Genomic DNA, 26,351 nt, shown 5'->3' on the forward strand with positions numbered 1-26,351 from the left:
TCTTGATTATTACACCAGAATGAGAGTATTGTTCCTAGTCGTATCTGTCGCTGCTCTTAGTACACAATATAATCTATAGAAGAATCAAGTTTTAAACAGGAAAATATTGAAACTCTTTGGTCATTTTTGAACGTGATGCTACTGGTCTAATTGGATTCAATGATATATGCTAAGCTACGCTAAAAGTACTATCGCCAGATGCCGAGATCGGCTGAATGGATTCAAAAACGGTAAACTCAACCTTTTAACTCTGGGGGGCTTGGAGAATGAGCCTACTTCCTATTTCCTGTAACATCCACAGAACCATTGCATTGGTTCTGTCTTGAAAAAAAAAGTTCTTTAGTTTAATATAATGTTCTTCACACTAAGAGAGATTGACTGAGAAATTCTTTGGATAACCAAAAAAAAACGGTTTTTCATTCTTAGAAAAAAAGCTTCAAAAAGTAGTGTTTTGAAGCAATGCCAAAGAATAACTATTTCTAAAATGGTTATATGAAAAAAAAAAAAAAAAAAAAAAAAAAAAAATATATATATATATATATATATATATATATATATATATATATATATATATATATATATATATATATTCTTGGTGTGAAGAACATTTTGGTAATCTAAAGAACTTTTTTCCACAGAGATCATCATGAGCCTTCACCCAAAAGCTTCAAACAACAACGATTTTTTATTATATTGACCTAGCATTACAGATACAATCATACTCTTAAAAAATAAAGAAGATGAATAACCTTTAACACCCATGGAGTCTTTCCATTCCACAAAAGGTGGAAAAAGGTTCTTTAGATTATTCAAATGTTCTTTGGGAACCTAAAAATGGTTCTTCCAAAGCATCTTTGCTAAAACACCCCTTTGCTCCCTTTGATGATGTAGTGTGAAAAATAATAATATTTTTTTTACAAACTGTTTACTGAAACATTTTTTTGTGGAACTATGAAAAAGCAATATCCGAGCAGCACAATTTTCCTCTTGGTAGATGGATTGATTTTTATGTCTTGATTATAATTTCTTTCACTGCGTAGCGCGTACAATAAACTACAAGCGTAATTTAAAGCACATACAGCATCGCTAGAGCCCTGCGGAAAAGCTCCCTGTAACGGTGGCCAACTTTTTCAGTGTTAATCCCATCTGTGATTTGTTTCTGTGTGAGCAGGAAAAGCATAATCCCAAAACAGCAGTGCTAATCTCACACAAAGATAATCTGACACAAAATTGAACAGCTCTCAAGTAATCCCATCACATTCAAAGAGGAGCCCACATGCAACAGTCACAAAAGAGATTTCACATCTACGGTATTTTTTTTTCTATATCCCTCCTATCAAATTTAACGATATTTCCATTACCCACATTTTAATTTCCCTTGATGGAACAGGTCATAACTGAGAATCTGTCTTCGCAGTTTAAGCAATCAAAACCTGGAAACAGGCACGGCTACTTCCTGTGTCCATTTCTCACTGGCCGACGTTTTCCGTCTCTCTCCCCAGTTATCTGTTTTGACACCCTCTCCACTCTATTACCTGGAAAAAGCTCTTAGGCGTTTAAAAAGGGACACTTGATGTGTCCAGGCGTCTTTCGGTGGGCTGCGGTAACTCGAGAACGGGAGGAGGGGGATTGAGGAATTAGCTTCGGGTCTTATCCTTTCTGTAGCACTGTAATATCGCACCGAGGTACTTAACAGGAATATGACAGTAAGTAGTTGTTCTTCATGCTGTGCTATTATCATATTGCTTTACAGCTTGTTTGAGCGTGCCAGCGTGGGACAATGGTATCATCATCGTAGAGTGACAGATACGGCAACATTGCACGCTACTGACATGACAGTTAAATTCTGGTAAATATTACGGCACGAGTTTCACTTTTACATGAAGCACTTGAGGTGCGGATGACATATATAAGAATGAATGAAAGATGGCATAAATGTCAAAAATGGCATCAACCACATTTCAGCCAAAAATCTGAAAACAAATAAAAATCTCTCACTGTCAATAAGTGCCAATGTACACAAAAAAACTGACATTATAGCATTTCATATAATGAAATAAACAATAGAAAATATTTCAAAAGTCATAATATGAAATTACGCATAAAATAAATCTGATTAATTATTAATTACTATTTAATTTGTAATTATTATTTATTGAATAAATGAAATGGATTGTTTTTATTGGGATATTTTTATGCATCACTATCTTACTGTACTAAATAAAATCATCGTTGCTATAATAATGACAAAAAAAACATTTATATACTGTAGCAAAATGCTTTTTTAATTGTTGGATGGAATTAAAAGCATGCTGATTATTCAAAATAAAATCAACGTTTGCACAGGTTGATTTTCATTACTGTATTACAGTAACGAGAATGCTTTTTATTTATTTATTTGCACATTAGGGTGATGAAAATAATTATGCAATGCAATGCAATACATTGTAACGTCCTTAAAAACCTTCAAAAACATTTTATTTCATTGTAAGGTTTACCCAAATATTGACATCTTTTATTATTTTGCTTTATCCTTCACAGCCAGCGTAAAGAGTGTCACAGAACGAGCGTGAGCCGAGCGAGTCGAGCGAACAGCACACCTGTGAGGCACAGAAGTGAACATCCACCTACATCATCCGCTCAGTAAACAGCCACAAAGATGCTACGACACCCAGCCATTATGATGACAATAATCATATTCACAACACAAGAGTGACATTTGTTTGGTCTGTTCACTCTCACACCCTTCCAGCACCGTTTCAATAGGTCACACTTGAATGAACGACTTTTTAATACATTGTACAGGGCGGTCACTGGAAAAGGAAAGGGGGCGGGGTGTTATTTATGATCTGATTAGGATTATTTATGATGGGGATAACCATCTGCGCTCTCAATAAATAAAGGCATCTGAAGGGACCATATTTCCTCAATCCTCAAATTTCAACAGAAAAAAAAGAGACAGACCAAACAAGCAACAGTTAAGAGACTCCAACAAGACCTCTGCACGCCAAGCAACATGAATGACTGCATAAAATCAAACAGTAAATCACAGCTTTCCGCTATGACAGTATCATTTGCTCTGAAGCATCAATCAAAATCTGGACTTTTCTCTCTCTCTCTCTCTCTCTCTCTCTCTCTCTTAAAGGATGCAAGAACTGACACAGCATTCTTGATGCATAACTGCAGGCTTTACCTGTCCTTCACAAAATGCATAGTTAATCGGACGCAACATAGAGAAGTACCAAAAGGCAGCGCGTATGCCTAGAATCCCTAAAATGAAATCTGCAAGGACACGTGTGAGGCAGCACAGTTTCTCTCCAACAGATGAGAGTTAGAAGAATCTACGAGCATCGGATCCAATCAGGACAGCAAAACGTCTGATAGATGGAAAGACAGCCTGTTGATCGCACAAAGCTCGTGCAAAATCGAACGCACGGCCAATGCGATGTCTGCAGGTACGCGTGATGAAAGTTGCACGCTATCAAGGACGGACCCAAAGATGCCTCGTTCATCCGACACACGCGACGCGCTTCCAAATCCCACAGCGAGGCTATTTTAAGAAACGATTTTAGGCTTTCGATATCCTAAGTGTATCAGAAGAGCCAACAGACGACGCGGATTGATCTCGACTCGTTCAAACATACCCATCTCTGCGTAAATGTCGCGTTTCCAGCAGGTTTCACAGCCTTTCGACGTGCGGTTCCAGATTCCGCATGGCACCGTCTTCAAACGCACTCAGAAAGGAGCACCTGCCCGGAGCCGCGGTGCCCGAGATGTTGGCGAGGTTCGGAAAACTCCGGCGACGGCGGCGTTATTTCAATCCCGCATCTGCGCCGCTGCGCAACATGTCCAAGTGAACAACGGAGCAATCCCGAGCGCTCTTTCCAGCGTAAAAGACAAACATCGAGGCTTTGCTTAACGGGAAGGTCCTTAAAAGAACATTTCCAGAGAGCGCGCGTGTGTGTCAGCTATATCCTTCGCCTCAAAATATCCTCCACTTGGCTGGAAAGTTTGGAGAGATTTGCGCAAAAGCGCACCATCGGATGCTCGCCAAGGTGCGCAGCTATGAAGAAAGCCAAGCGAGGGATGCAAACACCTTTCTCGTGTCCTGTAAAAAAAAAACAGAGCTGTGCGCAGGATGAGTGATGTATTCCAGATATCTGCTGATCTCACCGGAGCGCAGAGCCGGTGCTGTAAGCCACGTTCAGGGCGCTTTTCTTTCGCCGAATATCTGTCAAAAAACACAAGAAGGTTTTAAGAGCAGTGTGCGAGTGAGATTGCACTCAGCACTGGTGCAGTCATTGCTTAACCTTCTTTTGCAAGTGCTATGCATCGGATTGCCCTCTTCTGGTGGGAAAAGGCGACATGCATCGCCCATTCAGCGCATTCGCCGTAAAGAGCGATGCTAAGTATTCTTGAGCGCGTCTTTGAAATGACGGCATAAAATATTAACACGCGGTAATTGCATGCGCGTGATTCATTATGCCATAAAGGCATAAATTTACGCTTTAAAGGTCCGTATAACATTTATTCTACACTGCTCCTTTGAAACGGATTAATTCATATTATTGCATATGTTCTAACTTAACTCTTACTTGAAGGTAGGTCTATAGACTATATCATTTAACGAAGCAGTTTCATTGTTAGGTTTCAAATTATATCGAAATATTAAAGTCAGCGTGAAATTAAACGACTCATTTCATTTCAATAATCAATTCAGCATATTACATGCTCCTAAATATATTATAAGTGGTTTATCAGTGCGTTTAATTCATATACTGTATATGTTGTATGCAATTCTGGTAAAATATTTATTTTATTGTTTTTACTTTGAGTGAAGTCTCTTTTGCTCACAAAGACAATAATAAATACATTAATATTGTTAAATATTACTACAATTTAAAAAATATATATATATATATATATATATATATATATATATATATATATATATATATATATATATATATATATATAAATTATAAATGTAAATTATAATTATATATATATATATAAAAAATATAATTATATATATAAAAAATTGTATTTTATTTTATTTTTTTAGATTAAATTATTCAAACCATCCTCTTATCTCACATAAAGACGAATGTTCAACGAGCAGTCAAGAAGAAGAACAACAACATTGGAGAACATTTTCAAATATGTTTTGTGGCCACTGTAGGTTTAACCAAACTGCTGAGAACATGAACAAGGATGCATCGGTCTGGAAGGACAAGAACTATTGCCAAGCAACACCAAGACCTTTATGCATTGTGACATCAGCTTGCACAACAGAGTAGGAGGTCTGGATTCACAAAGACTGTCCAGCTGTAACATAAAAGGTATTTATCTGACAGCCCTTAGTTATAAAAACCCTTTTAGAAGCAAATAATGGAAATGCAAGCAAGCTAAACATAGGAAGAGCATTTTTAAAGCTTACCGTGGTTTACATAAACAGTTCATTTCTGTTTGCGAGCCACTTTAACAAACATCCCATTCACTTTATGAAGCAGTTCAAGAGAATATGACCTCCTAATGTCATTGTGCATCAGGGTCAACACCATAATTTTCAAAGTGGCTGTCTGTATCTGCTCCGTACAGTCCATCTAATTAGAGATAATGGACACTTGAGCTCATATCTGTAATATGCTGAATTTGGCTCCAGAAAATACAGCTGGGAAGCACCAATCATGCCAAATCCGCCACTCAGCAACAGGCTGGACGGAGAGGGAATCTGCCCATCGCTGTTGAGTATACAGATGATCAAGGACAATAAGGCGACAGCAGGTTCAGGCCTCAGTGGAACAGAGTGTTTGTGTTGTACGTCTGTTGTTTGTGCGTTCAGCCTCACAGAAGGCCGATCTCTGTTGTGATGATGAGCTCAGGACACACTGCGGTGATGCATGGAAAACAAATGCAAACGAGTGCCAGATCCACGTCTTCACGGGTGGTATGAACAACTAGAGGTGTCTGAGAAGAACGAGAAGTGAATATACAGCACTGGGGGATGAATTAGGGGGGGGCTAAATAACCTAAAATTAACATTTGCAGAGAATGTAGTCACCCTCAGGCCATCTAAAAAGTAGATGAGTTTGTGCAGTTTATGGAAACAGATTTGGAGCATTACATCACTTGGGTGTCGTCAGAACGACAGTCTAATCTGGACCTCGAGATCCATTTTCCTGCAGAGTTTAGCTGTAACCCTAATCAAACACACCTGAGCATGCTAATCAGTGTCTTCGGGATCATTCGAAAATCACAGGTAGATGATATTTATTAGGGTTGGAACTAAACTTCAGGACCTCCAGGGCCAACCAACCTGGCCTCATTAAAATATGTACCTCTGTGCACTTTTTATGCAACAGCTTTTACGTGTCTTAATGCACGTTTCACCACCGTTTCAAAGAGAAATGTCCACCGAGTGGCTCTAAAACACAGGTTCAGTACGTCAACGCCAACGTTTTTATTACGTTGATATAGGTGTGCATTGTGGGAGTTTAGAATGAAAAGTCTATCATGTTAGAAATATGCCCTACACCAAATCCAAACCTAAGTTTACCCAATAATGTTAACAAACGCAAAACTGATATGAAAATGCATTTGTCGATGAAACTGTAATTTCAGCTCCCTTTTACACAGACCTGAACTGTTTTGTTGAACCTTAGTTACACGGGATTCAGATCTCAAGTACATCTCTGCACTCCTTGAGCTAGATATGAAGCTGGGTATGTGTGATGCCAACATTCGAAAGCATCGGTTTTCAAATATCCCAGCTTATCAATATTGCTTTGAAGTCATAACATGATATTCTTCGAGCTATTGCGTGAAAATGACGCTTCATCAATCGAAACTGTACATTTGTGTTCATCTAGTGTTCATTTCTTTTGGAAACTGCAGTGATATGTACCTGTTGGTCAGTATTTTGCATTTGCGCCATGAGACCAGGTAGGTTCAAACAGTTGATAAAACACATTTTATAATATTTCTAGCTCGAAACCATTGCTTTCAAGCTAAAATATGGGTCCTCGAATATCGAGTTCTCCAATGAAAAGGTCATCTTTTCTGGAGAGAAATATGAGCAGATTAGGCACTGTTTACAAGCACAGCCTAAAAAAAAAGCTCATGGAGTTTTATTATGCATTGTGGAATCCATATTTTTACCAGTAGTAGTCAAAATGCTTTAATGATGGATTTGTTTCTTACAAGCATGCATCTTTTCACTTCAAAAGACTTTAATTGTTGGACTGGAGTGATGTGGATTACTGTGATGTTTTTATCAGCTGGTTGGACTCTCATTCTGACGGCACCCATTCACTGCAGAGCATTCACTGTTGAGCAAGTGATGCAATGCTACAATTCTCCAAATCTGTACTGATGAAGAAACTAAATCTTCTTGCATAGCCTGAAGTTGAGCAAATTCTCTCTCTTTTTATTTTGAGATATCTTTCCTTTACAAAGTTGTTCTACCGTTGTTCTCTATTTGGAAGTTTAGTTTTTACGAGTTTGTTTAAATTGTTGAAACCTGTAAGTAAGCGTCTATAAAAGATGACTAAGGTTTGATTCGACTCATACCAGCTAAAAGAAAAATCTTGTTAGCTGTAACGCTTTATAGTCAAATTCCTAAATCCAAATATAATGGATATATTGCACGGCTTTTAAATATTTGTTTTAAGATGAAATACTAAAGTGCAGATTATTCACAGCAAACTTGCCTGAACCGTCTTGAATAATGAAACTGTCGCATTCGCAGAAGATGAAGTGAAACCTGACTGTTATTCACAGCGATATCTGTATTTCGATACACATGCCAATGACCTCAATCGCATTTATGGTCCTTCAAGCGTTTCACAGGCTGATCGCTGCATCTGCTTTCATTCAACTGATGAAAGATTCGCGCTGAAGAAAGAAAAGAAAACCGTGAGGTGCAAATAAGGCTTCTGGTTTGTTCAAACCAACAAATCTCACAGTTGTGCATTGTGCTCACATTTTATCTGGAAATAATGAAAACAATATTGCGTCCAAATTGCATGTAGAGAAGTCTTTTTTCACGCCTGTCTGCAGAACAAAAATGGAAAATTGAAAAGACGCCCACTAACGCTCGCACTATTTTCCTGACAGACTGATTTTTTTTTTTTTTTTTTTTTTTTTTATTAACATCTCTAGTAATTTCAAATCTGATTTATGATTATACCTTTGCACCGACTAATTCAGCTCTGGTATTCAGCCATCAGCCTGACACACGCCCATTTTGTGAGCTGCATGAAAAATCGTCCAAGGTTACAACAGAAAATGGAATTTGCTCAGTGGCGTTGCACACTAATTAACCTTATTGTACTAATAAGGATGTTGCTTGAGTTGCATCACCGGCCACCCATAAAGCCTGCGCAGGAAAGCTAGCAGTCATTAAGAGGGGTGGCAAAAAGGCCAGTGGACGTTTAAGTTATAAAGCAGCCACTGGCAGGTTAGGATGAAAAAATGAGTTTAATAGCTAAACTATCTGCCTCGGTCTTGAAGAAGCAGAGTAATGAAGGCTTTTTAATTCTCAAATATTAGCATTCTTGGGAATTAACGTATACTGTGAGATGGAAAATTTAATGCAGAGATGTATGATAACAATAAACAGCCTCTCTCAAACGGTAAAAATAAAAATTCTGATCAAAATCTATTTCCAGTAGAAATGAATGCATGTTAAGTCAATGAAATATACTTCCGAAACAATTTTTTTATTGAGATATTTTTTAAAAGAGATACATTTTCAATCTTACAGTTGCCTGCTTGGGGTCAAACTACATTTATGATTTATTAATATTTCATTTGGTATTTTTGCTTATTGTAAAATATGATTATTTAATTCACATATTATATGTTAAAAGTTTTTCTAAATGACGTATGTAAATCAATTTTTTTTTTATGTTTTTAAATACTATTGAAAATATTAATATTAAAAACCTGTGCAAAAAAAAAAAAAAATAATGTTTTTAGAAAATATATTTATATTGATATTTTATATTTGGAAAAATATGTACTTTAATTTTTTATTTGGCCATATGGTAATTTACAGTGAAAACTATATTCGTAAAACACGACTGCAGAGATTTTAAACATTTCAGCGAGGAAATAGCTGTTCATTTCTCACAATTAGCAGACGCTTCCTTTCATTTCTATCTGAAGGTTGTAAGGAAAGGACACTATTTATACGGCTGTTTGCTTCGTAAGGTCCGAAAAGGTCGTTTCACGAGGTCGTTTTTTATGAATCCCATGCAAACTTCATTCAGGACAAACAAACCTTCGCCATTTCTGCCCAGGTGTGTTATCTGTGTTTGTATATGCCTGACAAGTAAATGCCAAAATATGGTTCTGCTCAGCAGGCACCGGATCCACCGTGGCAGCCATTTAACGCTCCCTCCCCTTCCTACCAGCTGTCAGAAAGACTCCCTCAGTCGTGAAGATACGTTCGGAATAAGCGAAGTGTTTGCGCGAGGTTAAAATGAGCGCTGGGCTGTCAGAGAGCAGGGCTCCGTGAGGGGAGTTCTGGGTGAAATGCTTTGCTCTGCTGTATTCCTCTCCATCGGGCCCCAAAATGGCTCTTCCTCCTGCTGTCATTCTGGGTCCGATGGGTCGGGGTGACATCTCAAACAAAAACAAGGATGATGCCGATAATCGACAAAAAAAAAGCTCTTACGGCAAATAAATACTCTACAAAGGCTGCCATTCAACAATTTACTGTACGCATTTGGCAAATGTGTTTATCTGAAATGGTTTACATTGCATTGAGTTTTATGCTTCCCTAAGAATCAAACAGCGACCGGGAACTACTGTTACGGAATGAAATATGAGGCATGTAAAGAAGTGATAATGAATAAATGAGCTATTACTAAAATTTGGAATGCGGAAAAAAAAAAAAAAAAAAAAAAAAAAATATATATATATATATATATATATATATATATATATATATATATATATATATATATATATATATATATATATATATATATATATGCCAGATAAACCAAAGGAGTCCAAAATTAAATGAGATGAAAATAAATAAACAAATAATAATATAAATAAATACACAACTGATCACAATTAATCAACCAAAAATAAAGCTTTTGTCTGCATAATGTATGTGTGTATATTTATATAAACACATATACATGCATGCATACATTTTAGAAAAAAGTTATAAATTAAATACATTTATCAAATAAATGATATTAAATATAGACATGCAAGCAAAATATGGAAAATATGTATTTGTCCTGTTGCAAGTTTGCCTTTTCTTTTTTTTTTTTTTTTTATATGGCCTCAGTATTATAACCACGAGGCAAGAGACCACACTGAGTATTGTATTCATTTTTTGGGTAAGGGTTTATTAAGAAAAAACACTACACATATATTGTACTCACTTATTACATAAGTGTTTATTAAGAAATAAACCACATGAGAAAGACGCTAAGCATGGCATGCGTATCAAGCATTTATTTAAATATATTAGGAGAAGCGTGACCAGAGATACAAAAGTAGAAGGTGTAGGAGATTTAAAACCATAAAACAATAAACATAATAAATAAGTGCACATGCACATATTACGCAAACAAAAGCTTTATTAAGTGCAATAAATCAATTGAAATCACAATTTCATTCACAAGATTTACGGGAAAAAAAAATTAAAATATGAATAAATTGTAAGTGGAATATTCTCAAATAAATGCTGTTAAAAAACACTATCCATAAAAAAAAAAAAAAAAAAAAAAAAAATCTGTAATGAGTTGCAAAGAAGGTATTGGACGCTGCAACTTAAATAGAAATGTGTATTTTAAGTTGGTTAAAAACAAACGAACAAATAAAACCCTCATAGCTCATGCTGTGTAATCACAAATCAATACATTTATTCAGAGACCTACAAACTCCAAGATGACAGGTTTAGTGAGAAAATGAAATGAAGAATGCTAGACGTTAAATGTGCTTCTGATACTGCTATTTTTTTGGACATTTCAAATGAATGTTTAAATCTGATCTGGGAGTGAATTGTCTAGAACGGACCGAGCTGTAAATCAATAAAACGCACAAACTGTTTATCAAAACAGTAAAATATCACATTCGGTTGTCTGCGCATAACTTAATACTCAAGAACCAATCCGTCAGCATTTCACGAGAGCAAAAATCAACCCTCCCCACCTCCCGACTTTTTAAAACAAAGTGAGGCCAGTGCTTTCCGGCCCTCTGCTTTGCGCAGGAAGCTGTCGCCGGCCGAAGCTAGCGGAGCGCGAGGAACGAGACGGCTCCACGGCTGTGTGTGTGGGCTCAGAAACAGAGAGAACTGTGCTCGTAATTGTGATACGATAGTAAGCAAATGCTGGGAAATGCGGTTTTCTTCAAAGGTGAGATGCGTGCTTTACGGAGCATCGATTCCATTTACGGCCCGCGGTGAAGGAAAACCGTACACACTACGGACAACCGCGCCACTAGATATAGCGCTGCACTTCTTTCAGATGCTCCTCTTCCAGTTTCTCAGAGGAAAACTACATTATTACGTATTTTAGTCAGAAAAGTAATAGTTTGAAGCAAAAATGTACCTGCAACTTGGATTAAAAAAACACTTATTGCAGAAATTAATAATAAAAAAGTTTTAAATCTGAAATTGCACCGTGTATAAAGTTACTGTCAATAAAAGGAGGAGTCAAGTCTTCATTGAGATCATTTTTAAAAAAAATCCCAATACAACAGCATGACATATTAGCATATTGCATGCCCACTGTTCCAATTTTCATTGGTTTGGTTTCATTGGTTCAATTCTTTTGGAGTTAAAGCAGTTTACACAAAACAGCTGTGCTCTCACAAACACTCGTTTAAACATATAAGACACTTTTTTTGACTTTGCATGCATGCCAACCTGTTCTTCTGGACTCCCAAAACCAAAATATGAACCTTTCATTACCTATTATAGCGATTTGTTTCTTAAAAAACAAGCAGCTTTTGACTTCATAAACTTTTAATTTATGGACCGGAGTAGTGTGCATTGCATGTGGATTATTGTAATGTTTTCATCAGTGCATTTTCTAATTATTTACATAATCATCAGTTATTCACGATATGTATCAGATAATTTATTTACTTTAATCCCCTTTTCTTATTTTGATCATTTATCAACGTTTTTATTAAGCATTTTCATTGCTTATTCATTCGTCAGCGTTTCCTTTTTCGCAATATTTCTTTTTGCTCGTGTATTTTTTCATTGTTGTTCAGTCTCTTGCTTGTGGGGTTTCATGAAGTGTTCTGTCTGTATGAACAGAGACGGATAAGGGGAAATGTTTTTGGAAGCACATGGTTGACGGATGTTGCTGTGAAGCAGTTTTGGTCTAACAGTGCATGTTGAACTCGCGCCTGGTCAGACGAAGCGTGAACATTGAGACATACGCGACCAAGGTTATTCAATAAACTCCGTTACCGCTCCGTCCCCTGCTTCTGCTCTTCTTTGGCTTTTCTGTCAACGTCTTGAATGACATAAGACCCTCATTTCGGGCTGATTAATTTGTTTCTGGACTAACAGATATTTTTAGATCTGGCATCCTAAATATTATCTGGCATGGAGAACCGATCTGTTATAACTATGCAACTACATGTCAATAAGCAGTTATTACAGTATTTTATATCTTCTAACACTTTATTTTGATTCTTCCACAACATACTAAATGCTGACTATCAGAAATTTTGCAAGCATGTCAACTTATTTTACTAACCCTAAACCAACCCTAACGGTCTACTATGAGAGTTAGCAGTCGCAAATGAACGAGACTTAGTTGGGTGGTCTATTCCTTTACAGGATTTTAACAGGAATCATCCAAGACTTAATTTCATTAAGTACTGTATCAATTTCGTTTTGTCCCCTGAGCTATGATTGAGCAACCTCTGATAAATTATGGGCAGGTCAGCTATAGAGAATAAGCCAGATATGGACCTTTTCCCCCCTCGTACTTCAAATGGTGTTATGCTCTTGTTCATGCCATAAAATCAATGCACGTGACTGTAACTTTCAAATACGTCACCGACTGCGCCATGAAGATCAAGATTAATGTTAAGCGTGCATAAAACACATGCCCTCATGAACTCATTGGCTTTGTTGATTTTCTGCACAGCCCCTAAACATTGTGGGATATTTAATGATTTCTGCATCATGTGTCTAATCAAACGACCCATCTAGTATATTGACCTCTGGAGGGCTGCCATCTGCTCAAGGATAATTAGACCTCTCAATCTATCGCATCCTCTTAAACCCCTTCATTCATTCATCAACTGTCATGACATAACAAATAATTGCATATGAGCCATTATTCAATAAGGAAAAATCTGGCGCTTTGATGCGTTTTAAAGGTTAAGACTTAAGACTTTCAGCAGAATAATTAACTGAGCATTTGTAGGAAATCCCATTTTCAAAAGCTAAAGGATCAATAAGACGGAAAAGAGAAAAATCAAACACACACACACACTGCAAAACATTATCTTTGTTTCAGAAAACATATCTGACCATCCTTAAGGCAAAAATCCGCATAAGAAATGCATAGGTAAAATGCTTGAGCAATGCACAAAATATACTTATTTGGACATTTCTAACCGCTGGATTTAGTTTTGAAAAGTTATGAGGTTGTAAAACTTGACTGAGAAACTGCATGAGCATATAGAATACCAAGAAGTAGTTTTAAGCTTTAGCAAGAACAGTCACGGTAAGAACTGCGGTAAACCTCATTCAAACTATATTTTTAGAAGCTATCTCGCGCAGTTTTGCTTCTAATTTGAATTAGAAGCCTCTTATATTTTTTATTGGATAACAATAGATAACTCTGAACTGCCGTGATGTATCCAAAAACAATTTCAAGTCTTTATGAATTGTTTGAGCGTTCCAGTGCAATCGTGTCTGAGTCATTCAGCGGTAAAGGAATAAAATCATACTGTCCTTACAGTAACCCAAAGAAAAGCTCCGCTGTAGCCTCGTAATGCAGTGTTTCTCTGCCCTCTGTGATTTCAGTGTTGTTCTAGCATGCAGGAACATCACATCCTTGATTACTGCCAGCCACGTTTCTACGGGGACTATCAATCTCCCTGGCAACAGCACTAATGCGAGTATGTTTCTGTGTTGCTCCTTGAACATTGCTTTAGCCGCACACCTCCTACAGCGGCAACACTCCCCTGGCGTCTCTGGCTTGCCTGTGCGATCCGTGAAACCCAGGAAAAACAACGCATTACAAATAAACAGAATACAAGTCACATAAATAATTCACTGCAAAAATAGTGCTTTGTTTTGATTGCTCGAGGAGGAATTCTAAAGCGTAAAAGGTGCTGCTTTCACTTACAAATAAATGTTTCTTTACAAATACAAATACAGTGCTCGTTCTTGGTACTAAAAACATCTTATTTCAAAAATTTAGCAACTAAAACGAATGCTTACTGCTTTGACTGTCATGAGTAGCGACAGCTGTACAATACAGAAGAGTTCGGAAAAAAGCGAGGGGTTACTGCTGTTCTGCTATAGTAGGGCTGATATCGTGTCGAGATGAAAAAGTATGTCAGTAGCTGTAAGCTGTAGACATTTTAATTCAAAGTGAATGATTTGAAGAGCCTATGAGATGAAATAAACGTGACAGGAGCCAGTCTAATACATCTACTTGTTCTGTGTGTCTCTGTGGGAACGAACGGTTCGGTTTTGTTGCAATTATATGGTTGCCAGGTCTGCAAAAGAAAACCAGCACGGTTTCTTATCAACCCATGCCAAATCGTGGCTTTCGCAGTTTTCCAAAAGCCGTTAGAAGGCGATCCCGCCAGGTTAGCGAAAAAAAAAGCTCGGAAAGGAGGCTAGAGGAGCGTTTTAACCCAAGGATTAACCCGAGGCAAAAGAAAGACAATTCTGAGTGAAAAACGAGGACTTGGCAACACTGCATTCGTCTGCGTATATGAGGATGAAAACATGCTCTTCAGCTCCGGAGTCACTTCACCGATATTTTACAAGCGCTTTTGAGAAAACTACCATCAAACGCAAACTGAGACCAAAGGCACTCATCAGAGAGCTTTGTGGAACACCGCCAAAATAAAAGTCTGGTTTAACTTGAAGAAATGATGACAGAAATATATTACTGTTGCATCCGAAAATATAGTTCTCAAAGTAGTAGTAATACTGTTATTTTTAAGTAATATCATTCAACCTAGATTTTTATTTTTCGTGCGTTTTTATTCATAAGTTATTTTATGCAGCGTCAAAAAATGTTTTTAATTCAAAGCAATTTAAAAAATCAAATGTTTTATTCAACTCAATAAGTTTTATTCATTCATTTGATTAAAATCATGAAATCAGACAGCATAGAAATTCATAAAAAAATTGATTATTAAAGCTGAAATTAAAAAGTAGCTATTCTGCTGTTTTTAATTGTGAACCAATGAGTTATGTTAATTCAATCATTCTCAATCATTTCTTTAATCATAAAAAGTAGGCTAAATGAATAAAAATCAATATCACGCCTTTCATTGATTATTTCATTGGACACATCTGTTGATTATAAATTTGTATAGAATCACAAAAACACTGTCTTTAAGCAATTTATGCAATTTGAAAGAGTTTTGTAAATGAGTATTGTAATGCATCTCACTGTAATAATAATATTTTGACCATAGAGTTCATGCACTCAAATATATTGTTTTCCTTTTGCAAACTATATCTCTCAACTGGGATTCAGCAGAAAACAAGGAACAATGCTCTGCATTTCTATTCAAGCTAAAGTCTTTGCAGTCAATTAAGATAGTAAGTATGGGGCATTTACGCACCCTGAGAGCCGGTTTATAACCCAGCTGAGGGGTGACGAGGGACGATCTTAGCACAAAGAAGTAGTAATGCATGTAGATTCGGAGGTAGAGGCCATTCTTCATCGACGTGTGTTCAGATGGGGCACACCTGCTCACATCAGCCTAAATTATCGGCTTTGCTCTGTAGACTCATGCTAATTACACCCTGGTGATACATCAATGCGGATTGATTTAGCTTTGCTCCATAGAGCACAAAAAGCCCTTTTAATCATTTCCCCATCTACCCCAAGCGGAGGGCGCAGTCTTCAACAAGGCCACAGGAATAGTGCACGGCGGTCCCAGAGTAATTACATGGAGGCTCCAGGACTGATTAGACGTGTCCCAACAGCACTCGCTGTGTTTTCAGTCTCTAGCACTGGCGTCACGGTTAAGGGTTTGTTATGAAAAGCTTTCATGGTCACAGATTTGAAACTGACCTTTAAGAAGAGCGACTCGAACGAGTGTCATTTTTCTTTCCGCCTGCGATAAGAAACATTTGGAATTGCATAAGCCCATAAGACAGAAACACAATTTTGTTATTCAGATGGATTACAGATAGACAGCCAGACACTTTACTGAACTGCTAATTTGTCCTGGCATCTCTGACAAATCTGAGAACGGACAGAGACGGCAGATAATTACAAAAGAAAAGAGAAAATAAATAAATAAATAAATAAATCAAACACCAGACTGGATTTAGGTTTAAATTTGTTTTAAATATGGTTAAAAAAATGTAATAAATAAAACATTACATTTAAAAACATGTTAATGTAGTTAATCTAATTAGCAATATTATTACAGTTTTATATTTTATCACTTTGGAATAAAGCATTAATTGAAGAATACTTTATAAATACAAAAGAACACGGAAAGAGAACTTTATGGCACTCATTCTCACAGTGGAATAAATATTTCTAAAAATAAGTCCCGATGCTGAATTTAGGAGATTTAGTTGAGTCAAAAAAAAAAAAAAAAAATCACAATTTACAAATGAACTAGAGATAAAAGGAGATGGTTGATCTAAAGTTGCATCTCTAACTTTACTTTGATAAAGTTTTTAATTGACAATTTGATTTGAGAAAAGAAAAAAAAACCCTACACATTACTGTCATGGAAAACCTGTTTTTATACATTGAATAATATTAACATTCTAATACTCAAACGTCCAAAGATATGCATATTTGGCTATAAATCAGACTCAAATGTCTGTATTTAACCGTTGGATAAAATATCAAATAAAGTCGAAATATCCTTAAATATCAAATCAAGCATCTGTAAAAAAACAGAAATAGCTCAGTGCATTTTTGTAATCGTAAACTTTGAAAAGGAACGAATTCACGCGAAAGCAGAAAGACATTGAAAGTTAAAAGTCCAACCTGCATCTGAAATGACTGCATATTATGCAACACAGCTCTCATAGACATACCGCAACACCTATTCACACAAATCCCAAAGCCGTGAATAATTCAATCCATGCAAGTTTTGCACAAATTCTGCTCTGTGAGCTGCAGAACCGCAGTGCACTTCAGCCTCGCATTTATCATTAGCAGTGAAAGGTGCTCTCTTCAAAAAGAATTAACTCGCAGAACTTCTCTAGTGGCATTTCACTGAAGTCATCATCATTGCTTTCATGATTTACCTTTCCTTAATAATTACAGTGTTGGAGGCAGTAAAATCAGGCCTCATAACTTCATGTTCTGCATCATAAAACAAAGTTAATCTTGCCGCACAGGCCCATTATTGGCATCAAAGCTCGCGGCAAGGCATTGCCGGCTGATAATTGTATTTGTTGCATAGACTCGGTAAAGGCCGCCGAGCTGTAAGGTCACGAGAAACAGATGCCTGCTCCAGTGTGTCCCGAGATGCAGCGGAATTAGTTTTCTCCCCCGTGGCCATGATTTGTCAGCTTCTGTGTGGTTTTTAAATAAGGAGTGTGAAAGTGAAACATCTTAGTCTGGCGAGTGTGTGGTCATTGGAGTGCAGGGTGGAAAAATGTGCTGCTCAAACTCTTCAGGGACCTGTGCGCTGTTTCAAGGGCTTCCCTGGAGTTTTTGTTGATTGCGTAGCTCTCTCTAGCACACGGTCTTTGCGTTCATCCGTTATACTTGTCACAATCATTTCTGTTATTCCTGCTCAATTTTCTGCATCGCTTATTAAATTCAAAGCGGTTGGGGAGGTGCGATAAACTTATTACGTGAGGTTGTTACCACTTCTCAACTTTTAATTTGAGGTGTAAGTTAAAGCGTTTAGTGAGCTCAAATTTACCGTCTTGCATTAAAAATAGTAAAAATGTAAATGTGTCAGGTATTTATTCACCCTCAGGCTATTTAAGATTGGTTAGTTTTGTTAAAACGGACAGATTTGGAGAAATGTAGCATTACGTCACTGGCTCAGCAATGGATGCTTTGTAGTGAATGGGTGGCGTCAGAATGAATGTCTAAACAGCTGATCATCAAAACATCGCAGTAATCCATCGATGAATGTTTTGTGAAGTGAAAAGTCGCAAAAAAATGCATTTTTTAAATACCAGTCGTTTTCAATATTAACATTTCTATCAGTGAAACATACTGTATTTGTACAGAACAGATTAAGACTGCTTAATCAGTGCTTGATTTATGCATATTTCTCTCCTAATTTAGATATGCTCTTTATTTTGATTGGAAGCAAAAGTTAAAACCGTCTTGATGGATTTGCTTCTTACAAACATGTAGTTTTCCCTTCACAACTGATGGACTGGAGTGGTGTGGATAACTTATTGTGTTGTTTTTTATCAGCTGTTTGGACTCTCATCCTGACTGCACCCATTCACTGTAGAGGATCTGTTTGGTGAACCAGAGGCATAATGCCACAGTTCTCCACACCTGTTCTGACAAATAAAAAAAACTCATCTACATCTCGGACGGCCTGAGGGTGAGTGCATTTTCAGCGGTTTTCATCCCTTTAACGAGTGGTTAATGTTGTTGAAATTGCGAGCCTTATTTTCGAAGATTGAAAAACTGCTTCAAACTGTATTCCTGCTAACACATTTCTTCCTGAAGTTGTGGCGAGTCACCATGGACAGCTGCGGTTTTCTGCAGGGACCTGATTAGGACCAAATCTCTGCTCCCGTGGCATCATGGGACTGCTGTGAAAATGACTGCAACATTATTACCCAACTTTTCTGTTCAGTTACAGTTCTCCCTTAATAAAACAAGCCCATCCGAACCCTTGGACCTTCATTAAAGCCAGCTAATGGGCTTGCTTTTTAAGCACTTTTTCTTTGTTGTTGTACAGTATGCGATTTATTTTGAAAGAGGAATGAGACCAACAGAAATTCTAGTGATGCAATCCAAGATCAACATTGTCCTCATCTCTGTTTTTAGCGTTACATTTGGAAATGTAGTTATTGGGTCAGTGCATAAAAGCACAATGGCCGTAATCAACTGGACATTAATACAGTAAAGAATATATTATCCATCCATCCATCCATCTTCCTGGTATACTTTCTACTCTTGTCACATAGCATTAACAGCAGGGCTGCTCTCCAATTATTAACCTTCATTTGGCCTGTTATTTCCTGCAAGCGTCCCATCATGCCTTCCTGCAGAGAGCCAGGAACCTCCTGTTGGGTGAAAGTGTGTGACCATCATCTGTCACACAATATTTTTAACAGCAAGCTCTGACCCACATCCTCTCTTTCATCATATGTTACACATTTCAATCTGATGCCGGCGATATCTTGACAGTTTTTAGAATTCATTTATGTTTTTCTTTTTTTCAGTAGATGAAACGTGGAATATCGTTTGGCTTCAATATGTCACATCTCATAAAAGGTGAGATGAATAACTGTGCCAGATGTAAATTGTGAGTTCGACTGGAAGTAGCGTCTATTAAACCGGACTGCAAATGTGGTCAGGAACAGATTTAAAAGCTGCTGTGGTTCAAACTAGATTTCGCTATGTTTTCGCCAGTACGACGCTCACCATTATGTTATCTGTTGTGCGTCCAAACATGGCGTCTATCGATAGCATGAGAGGAAGACTTTGAAATTTGAGAAACCTACTGGAAAAATAACACATGAAATAAGACCTAATGGATTTCTTAAATCTGCTTTGCTAAAATTTTTAAATGCACGTAACACATTTAATACCATACGATCCTAATGCGCTTAAATGGTGTAGGTTTAACATGAATTTTCCCATAAAATGCACTCCAATTATCAATATTTAGCTTCAAAATTTGTGTGCATGTTACATTACATTGGTCGATCACAAATATTATTTAACTACAGCCAATAAGCTAAAGCACAATACACTGCACAAAAAATTATACACAGACATTAGAGTTACAGAATTTCACACGTTACATTTAAATATAGAGATATATATATTTGTGTGTGGGGGCATGCATTGCTATAGTTCATGTTAGCTCAGGTCCGTTAAATACTAACTGTTGATTTTGTTAACGTGTCAGTAAATGCAAATTTATTAAATGCTTTAGAAGCGTTTCTTATTGTTAGCAAATGTTAAAAATGGCCCTTATTATAACGCGTCAGGCTACCTTTTTTCTTTTCAAATATACACTAACAAGATTATTTATCTAAATGTACTAAAGCGCGCCACCTCATAAATGTACGATTTTATAACTATTAAGAGTGCGTTTTCATGAATGTGTGTGTCTGTCACACTGCCAGTGTCACATATCATGTATATGCTTCAAGGTTCGGTTCTTATCACTAATGCATCATCTGTCCTTGAACTGACCCATCCGTTACTGCAGAAAAGTGCTAGCGTTTGGAGAAAGAAGTGACCTCTATATAGTGGCAAACCCTGGCTCTTCCTCTCTCTGACTGCGCTGCACGCAGCGTTAAGCCTGTCATTAATTCTTATTAACTGCCAACTGAAGGGCCATTAGACATGCAAGGAATTATCATATTCCTGATGCGTTCGTCTGCTTATCTCCAAAATCAAGGAAACACCGGAAACATGGATAAACGGTCAACACTCTTCCCCTCGTCAAATAGCTCATTCGGGACTGTTACTACAGAGAAAGGAAGCGTTATTTATAATGGCCTTGACATTTCATGCTTCCCTGAGTTTTTGTTAAGCGGTGTAACAGATTCCAAGAAAGAGGCCTCTTTATTCCAACTTACATTTAGATAATAGCCGTTAAAAGCAATTACAGACGTCATGAGTCTTCATTATAAAGCAATTTGTGCGAATTGCATCGTTAGCTGTACTTCGCAGGAACAAAGTGCTCGTTTCAGGACGCAGCAAAGCAGACAAACATGCCGCCGTCCGGCACGTGAGACAAGCACAGAGATTTGTCAGGATTTGCCAAATGTGACGTTCAAGAGTTGTTTCTGAATTGCATTCCAAATGGCGCTGAATTGAAACCGAGTGGGGCTAATTAGAAATATACTCAATTGAGTCATAGAGGTATCATTGGCATATCATATTTCCTAAAAAAAAAAAGTTTCCCAATGTTTGCGTGCACTGAGAGCTTGAGTCTGCTCACCAGAGTCATCAATCAATGACACATTCTGCCTTTAAAGTAAAAAAAAAAAAAGTTTACACTGAAATTTTGCAGGATTCACTTTACAACTGCCAATCAATCAAATCATCTTATTTGCCGTTTACCAAAACTATTAAACATAGCCATCATCAACCCAACAAAAAGCATAACCCAATAATCGGTGACATATACATTTCATATGCTGATTATATATATTGACATTTGGCTTATTGTGGTAAATCAGATAGTTTGGAGTCAAGGCAAAACTATACTAATGACTAAACTAAGAAAAACTAGAAACTGCAGCGATCACTAAAGGAGTGATGAACGAGAACCGAACAAAACTGGACTCTAGATTTAACTAAGGGCTCGTAGAAGTATTGTAGCTATCACTTGGACAGCGATAAACGCTGAGCAGGAAATGAGGGGGTGTTCAAAAGTGAATGATTGGTGACAGTTGCGTACAATCAATGCAATGGATGATGGGAAATGCAGTCCAGGGTGACGTGTAACAGTCTGTGTAGCGTGTGAGTCCAAGTGATAGATAATGACATCTCGCGATGAATAAACGGAAGTTCATAGACCAAAATCGTGACAGTAATATTATCTGCACTGAAACAAGCGAATAAATGCATTTTACAGTTGCTTACCGTTACACTGTACTTTACTTTCGCTAACAGATGAAGTCACAAATTATTACAATATATATAAAAAGTTTTAGTTTCATTTGCATCGTCAAAAAAAGAGCATGCTAATGCAGATCTAATGGGAAGGTTTGAGGCTTCCAGCGGGGACTGGACTGATGCTGTTACAAGAAAATACCGTTTTACTTTTTACTTAAAATTTTAGGTCAGTGCATAACTTGCTGTTTATTTGGAAATAATTTTGAAGCCTATTAGCAATTTCTGAGTGAATGTTCTTTCTTCACCAATTATTTATCAGTGACAAACTTGTTAAAATGAAGTAACAAAACACACGCAGCTCTTCCAATACATCGCGACGCGCTCCTCCTTTCTGTGCCACACACAAACAAATACTTTTAACTGAGAAAAGTGCGACTTGCCTGTTTTTTAGGCTCACATTCGAACACGCGTTTCTAAAATCACAACAGCAACAAGTGCGATTCCGCCATCAATCAAGTTCAGAAGTTGAACTGAAAGCGAAAAGCGTTAACAATTCAACATGACATTGATGCACAATGTCATTTCTGTGTCACAAACATCTTCAAAATCCACTTCCCGCAATCTCTTAATTACATCACTTCCAATTACAGGCTTAAAAAGATGCGATCTGTATGAATAAATGAGGTTATTTACTGCTCACACTATTTATGTCACATAAGCACTCCAGTGTTCATGTGAACGACAAGCAGAGATTAGAAACCATCAGAATAAAGACTACAGAGCGACTGCGCCATTTCTGTGGATTCGTGCATATAGAAGCATAAAGATTTGTAGGTCAAAGGAGAATCAATGAGTGACCCGAGTGAAAAATAACCCACTGACCACTGAAGCGGCATTAGAAACCCCACCGCAGGACGTCCTGTGATTGTAATGCATATAATCCTTATTTACTATCAAGAGAAACAAATCAATAAGTCAAGCTATTCTCTCCCCCACCGAGAAGGACAAAGCTCTGTTTCTATTGAGCCAAGGTTGCCAGGTCTGCAAAAGAAAACCAGCTCCATTGGAAATCATACTAACCCAAAACCAATCAAATAACTTTTTTCCCCCGTGTGGTTTTCCCCTTCAGCGACATATTTTTCCAGAGATTTCTTTAACCCGTGGACTAAAAAAAACAACATATATAATAATTTAAAAGTCACAGGAAATCCGCAAGCTCGTTAATAGTGTATAGCGAGAAGCAGTGGAAAAAAAAAAAGGTTGTCGTAGAAATAATTTTCACTCTAGTAAATATTACGATCCACAGAAACTGCAAGCAACACGTTGATATAAGCATGAAAATATTAAGTAAAAAAAGTGAAATGGTATTTTCTTGTGAAACACACTTTACTAGTGCAAAATATTGTTTTACAATATAATAATATTTTTATAAAATGTTGCCTGACAAAAAAAAGTTTCACTCAACTATTTTCATCAGAAATGAGTAAACTACACAAATATGTACAAAGAAATGTAAAGTCATGTTTGTATTAAAATGCAAAAAAATAAATAAATAAAAAAAAAAATATATAAAAATTTCCTCAGTATTCTTAGGAACCATTGTAAAACATTATAGTTGTTATTATATATTATATGTTATTATATATTATATTAATTGTGCATTGTATACAGATTTTTAATAACATGCTTAAATTGAATAAAAATGTACTAAAATTAATACAAAAAATATTTTGCAATATGACATCATCAGACAATAGTTTAACAAAAGCAAAATGTATCAGTAAAAAGTAACATCCAAATGGCTTTAGAATACTGCTCTATTAAAATGCATGTTATGTGGTCATGTATACAGTTAAACAGATACAATGAAAGTGTAAAGCAGCAGTCACAACCTGTGAGTGATTACAAGATAATTATAAAATTTTCAATATTTTAACATTTTAACATCTTGTTGTTATTTCTAAAAGTTAATCCAGCACCAACGCATAGGTCAAAGGCCACTAGGAGCGCTCTCATCCTGAAGCCTCTCTCGTTTCTGCTGAAAGATTGCCTTCAGCATCAAGGGACACTGGATTATATTTGCAAAAACTACTTCATTTCTAAGCAAATGACTAGAATATTGAATAGATTAGTCCATTCTAATCTTAATGGGAACAAACAAAAAATAATTATACTAAAGACATGCAAACACAAGGAAACATGTTTTTTAATAATAATAATAATAATAATAATAATAAATTAACAAATAATAATAATAATAATAATAATAATAATAATAATAATAAATTAACAAATAATAATAATAAATTAACAAATAATAATATTTTATCATTATTATTATTATTCATTTTACACAACCTGTTTGACTTTCTATCAGCTGTAAAAAAAAATATTAAAAGTTGTATGTTATAATGTATAAATATTTCCATAAGGCGCCTAAGGCTGTCATTTGTTTTTTAAAGGTGAAGCGTGCCATTTCTGTGGAAGAATAATAATTATAATGCAATTAAAAGTTTCTTACAGTCTTCTCAAGGTCTTCTATAGTCTGGCCAAATCTGCCTTTTTTTTTTTTTCTTTAGACAAACAGATAAATTGATCAGTCACAAACTGAGAATCAGAATCTAATGTTAACACTTCTCTCTGTCACCGAAAACAACAAAGATTCACTTGCTAACAGTGTCAGTGAACAAGACATCTCATCAGCATAAGCACTAGGATACTATGAACTCTTTACTTTGACCTCTGCTATCACCTGTATCAATATTTAAACATATTAGCCTTACAATGACAGTTTCAACAATTATTTTAGACTAAATGCAGGTCTGCTTTACTGGGAATGAGGGTCAAGCAGAGTCAAGCTTGCTCTCTAAAAAAACCCAACTAATTGCATTGCTTAGTTACTTTTCATGGGAAGTAATGGGTTACGTTACTTTTTTAAAATCCGGTTTATATTTGTTTGACTTTTATTGTGCTTATTAGTATGGTTGTATTGGATCATTGAAGGTCTTTAGCAAAAGAAATAAAAATTAATAAAGGTAATAAAAATGTGATAAATGATATTTGTCGTATTTAACATGACTTATTTTAAAAAGATATTTCCTTCTAAATTAAAAAAGTAATGTACTTTACTAGCTACTTGAAAAATAATGTGACTAGTCACCCATACTACCCCAAATGTTGTATGTATGTACATATAAAACATAAATGAAGTATAAAAGTGCCCAAACACATACACAGTACATTATACCTAATAGAAAGCAGAAAGTTGAGTAGAAAGACAATTGAATGGCGACCAGATTTTTATAAAAGAATATTCACCCGGTTTTAAGACCATTTCTTTTAGGCTGGTTATTTGACATCGGCTCTGACAGGCCAGTCATATTTTATTCCATAGAGGAATGAAAGCTTCTCAGATGTTAATAAAGTTCTGTGAGTACAAACAGAGTTCATCCGGGGGCAAATCATCCGCCCTCGCTGCACATTACTACTGCCTTTTCTGCTCATTTGAGAACATTCAGCCTGGACCGTGGACGTCTTGATTCCAGGCACGAGCACATAATGGTTTCTGGATGTGGTCCAGTCCCGCTGACTCCTAACATTAGACGCTATAGACACGTTTGATTGACAGTGGATTTGCATAACTTTAAGGCATGTCCTTGAGACACAAGCGGAGATGCGTCGTCGCTGAAGAACATGCTGGAGCTGCAGAACTAGGATGTTCGCTGCGGGTTCTCTGCTGGTCTCAAGTCCACACTAAACTGAAATCTTTGTTATGTGATCTCTAGATGTAGCTCAGTCCACGCGTTCAGTGTCGGTTCTTTTTGCCATTTTTAGCTCATGACGTCAATCAAAGCCTGCATAATTCTAATGAAAACAATTTGAAGGAAATCTAAAATCCACAAAGCGAGATCGGTTTAATGCAGTGCTATTTAAGTATCACTGACAAGCTATTATAGAATTCATTGAGAAGAACTAGTGTTTATTTGCATAATTTAATGTTTTAGTAATTTAGGCATGACTCTTTGCATTCATTCATTCATTCATGATTCAAAAATCTTCATTATCTAATCAACCCAGTAGTAAAAATATGCCTTAGGTAAAAGACTCAAATATATACAATACAACAAAAAAATTGAAGGGCAGAGATGGAGCGTTAACTTTTAGCAAGAGTCTGGGATATATTTTTTTAAATTCTGAAACATTGCAATACATACCTATATCAACATCATAAAATGTGCCAGGGTTCACGTATTGAACCCGTGTTTTATTCTCTTTGATACTGTGCTTGAAACATGCAGTAAAGCATGTAAAAACAAGCTTTGCAAAAGTGCACAGAGAGGTATATATTTTCAGAGACCAGGTTGATCATTTTAGATGGCTGTCTGATTATCCTTTATATTTATT

General features: G+C 36.5%; 1 protein-coding gene across 4 annotated transcripts in view; it reads right to left on the minus strand.

The window, feature by feature from the left end:
• The window catches only part of LOC122351051 (leucine-rich repeat transmembrane neuronal protein 4), a 167,092-nt gene that overhangs the window by 100,431 nt on the left and 40,310 nt on the right, over nucleotides 1-26,351 (minus strand). For 2 of the 4 annotated variants that reach the window (XM_043247897.1, XM_043247898.1), the window contains exon 1: nucleotides 3,645-4,653. The exons of 1 other annotated variant lie outside the window; for it this stretch is intronic. In XM_043247897.1, coding sequence (XP_043103832.1) covers nucleotides 3,645-3,648 — 4 coding nt within the window. In that variant the 5' untranslated portion in view covers nucleotides 3,649-4,653. Of the gene's footprint in view, nucleotides 1-3,644; nucleotides 4,654-26,351 lie in introns of those variants that run through there. One more of the 4 variants, XM_043247895.1, reaches the window with a different exon arrangement.

This window comes from Puntigrus tetrazona, chromosome 8 (assembly GCF_018831695.1).
Source record: "Puntigrus tetrazona isolate hp1 chromosome 8, ASM1883169v1, whole genome shotgun sequence".
NCBI lineage: Eukaryota > Metazoa > Chordata > Actinopteri > Cypriniformes > Cyprinidae > Puntigrus > Puntigrus tetrazona.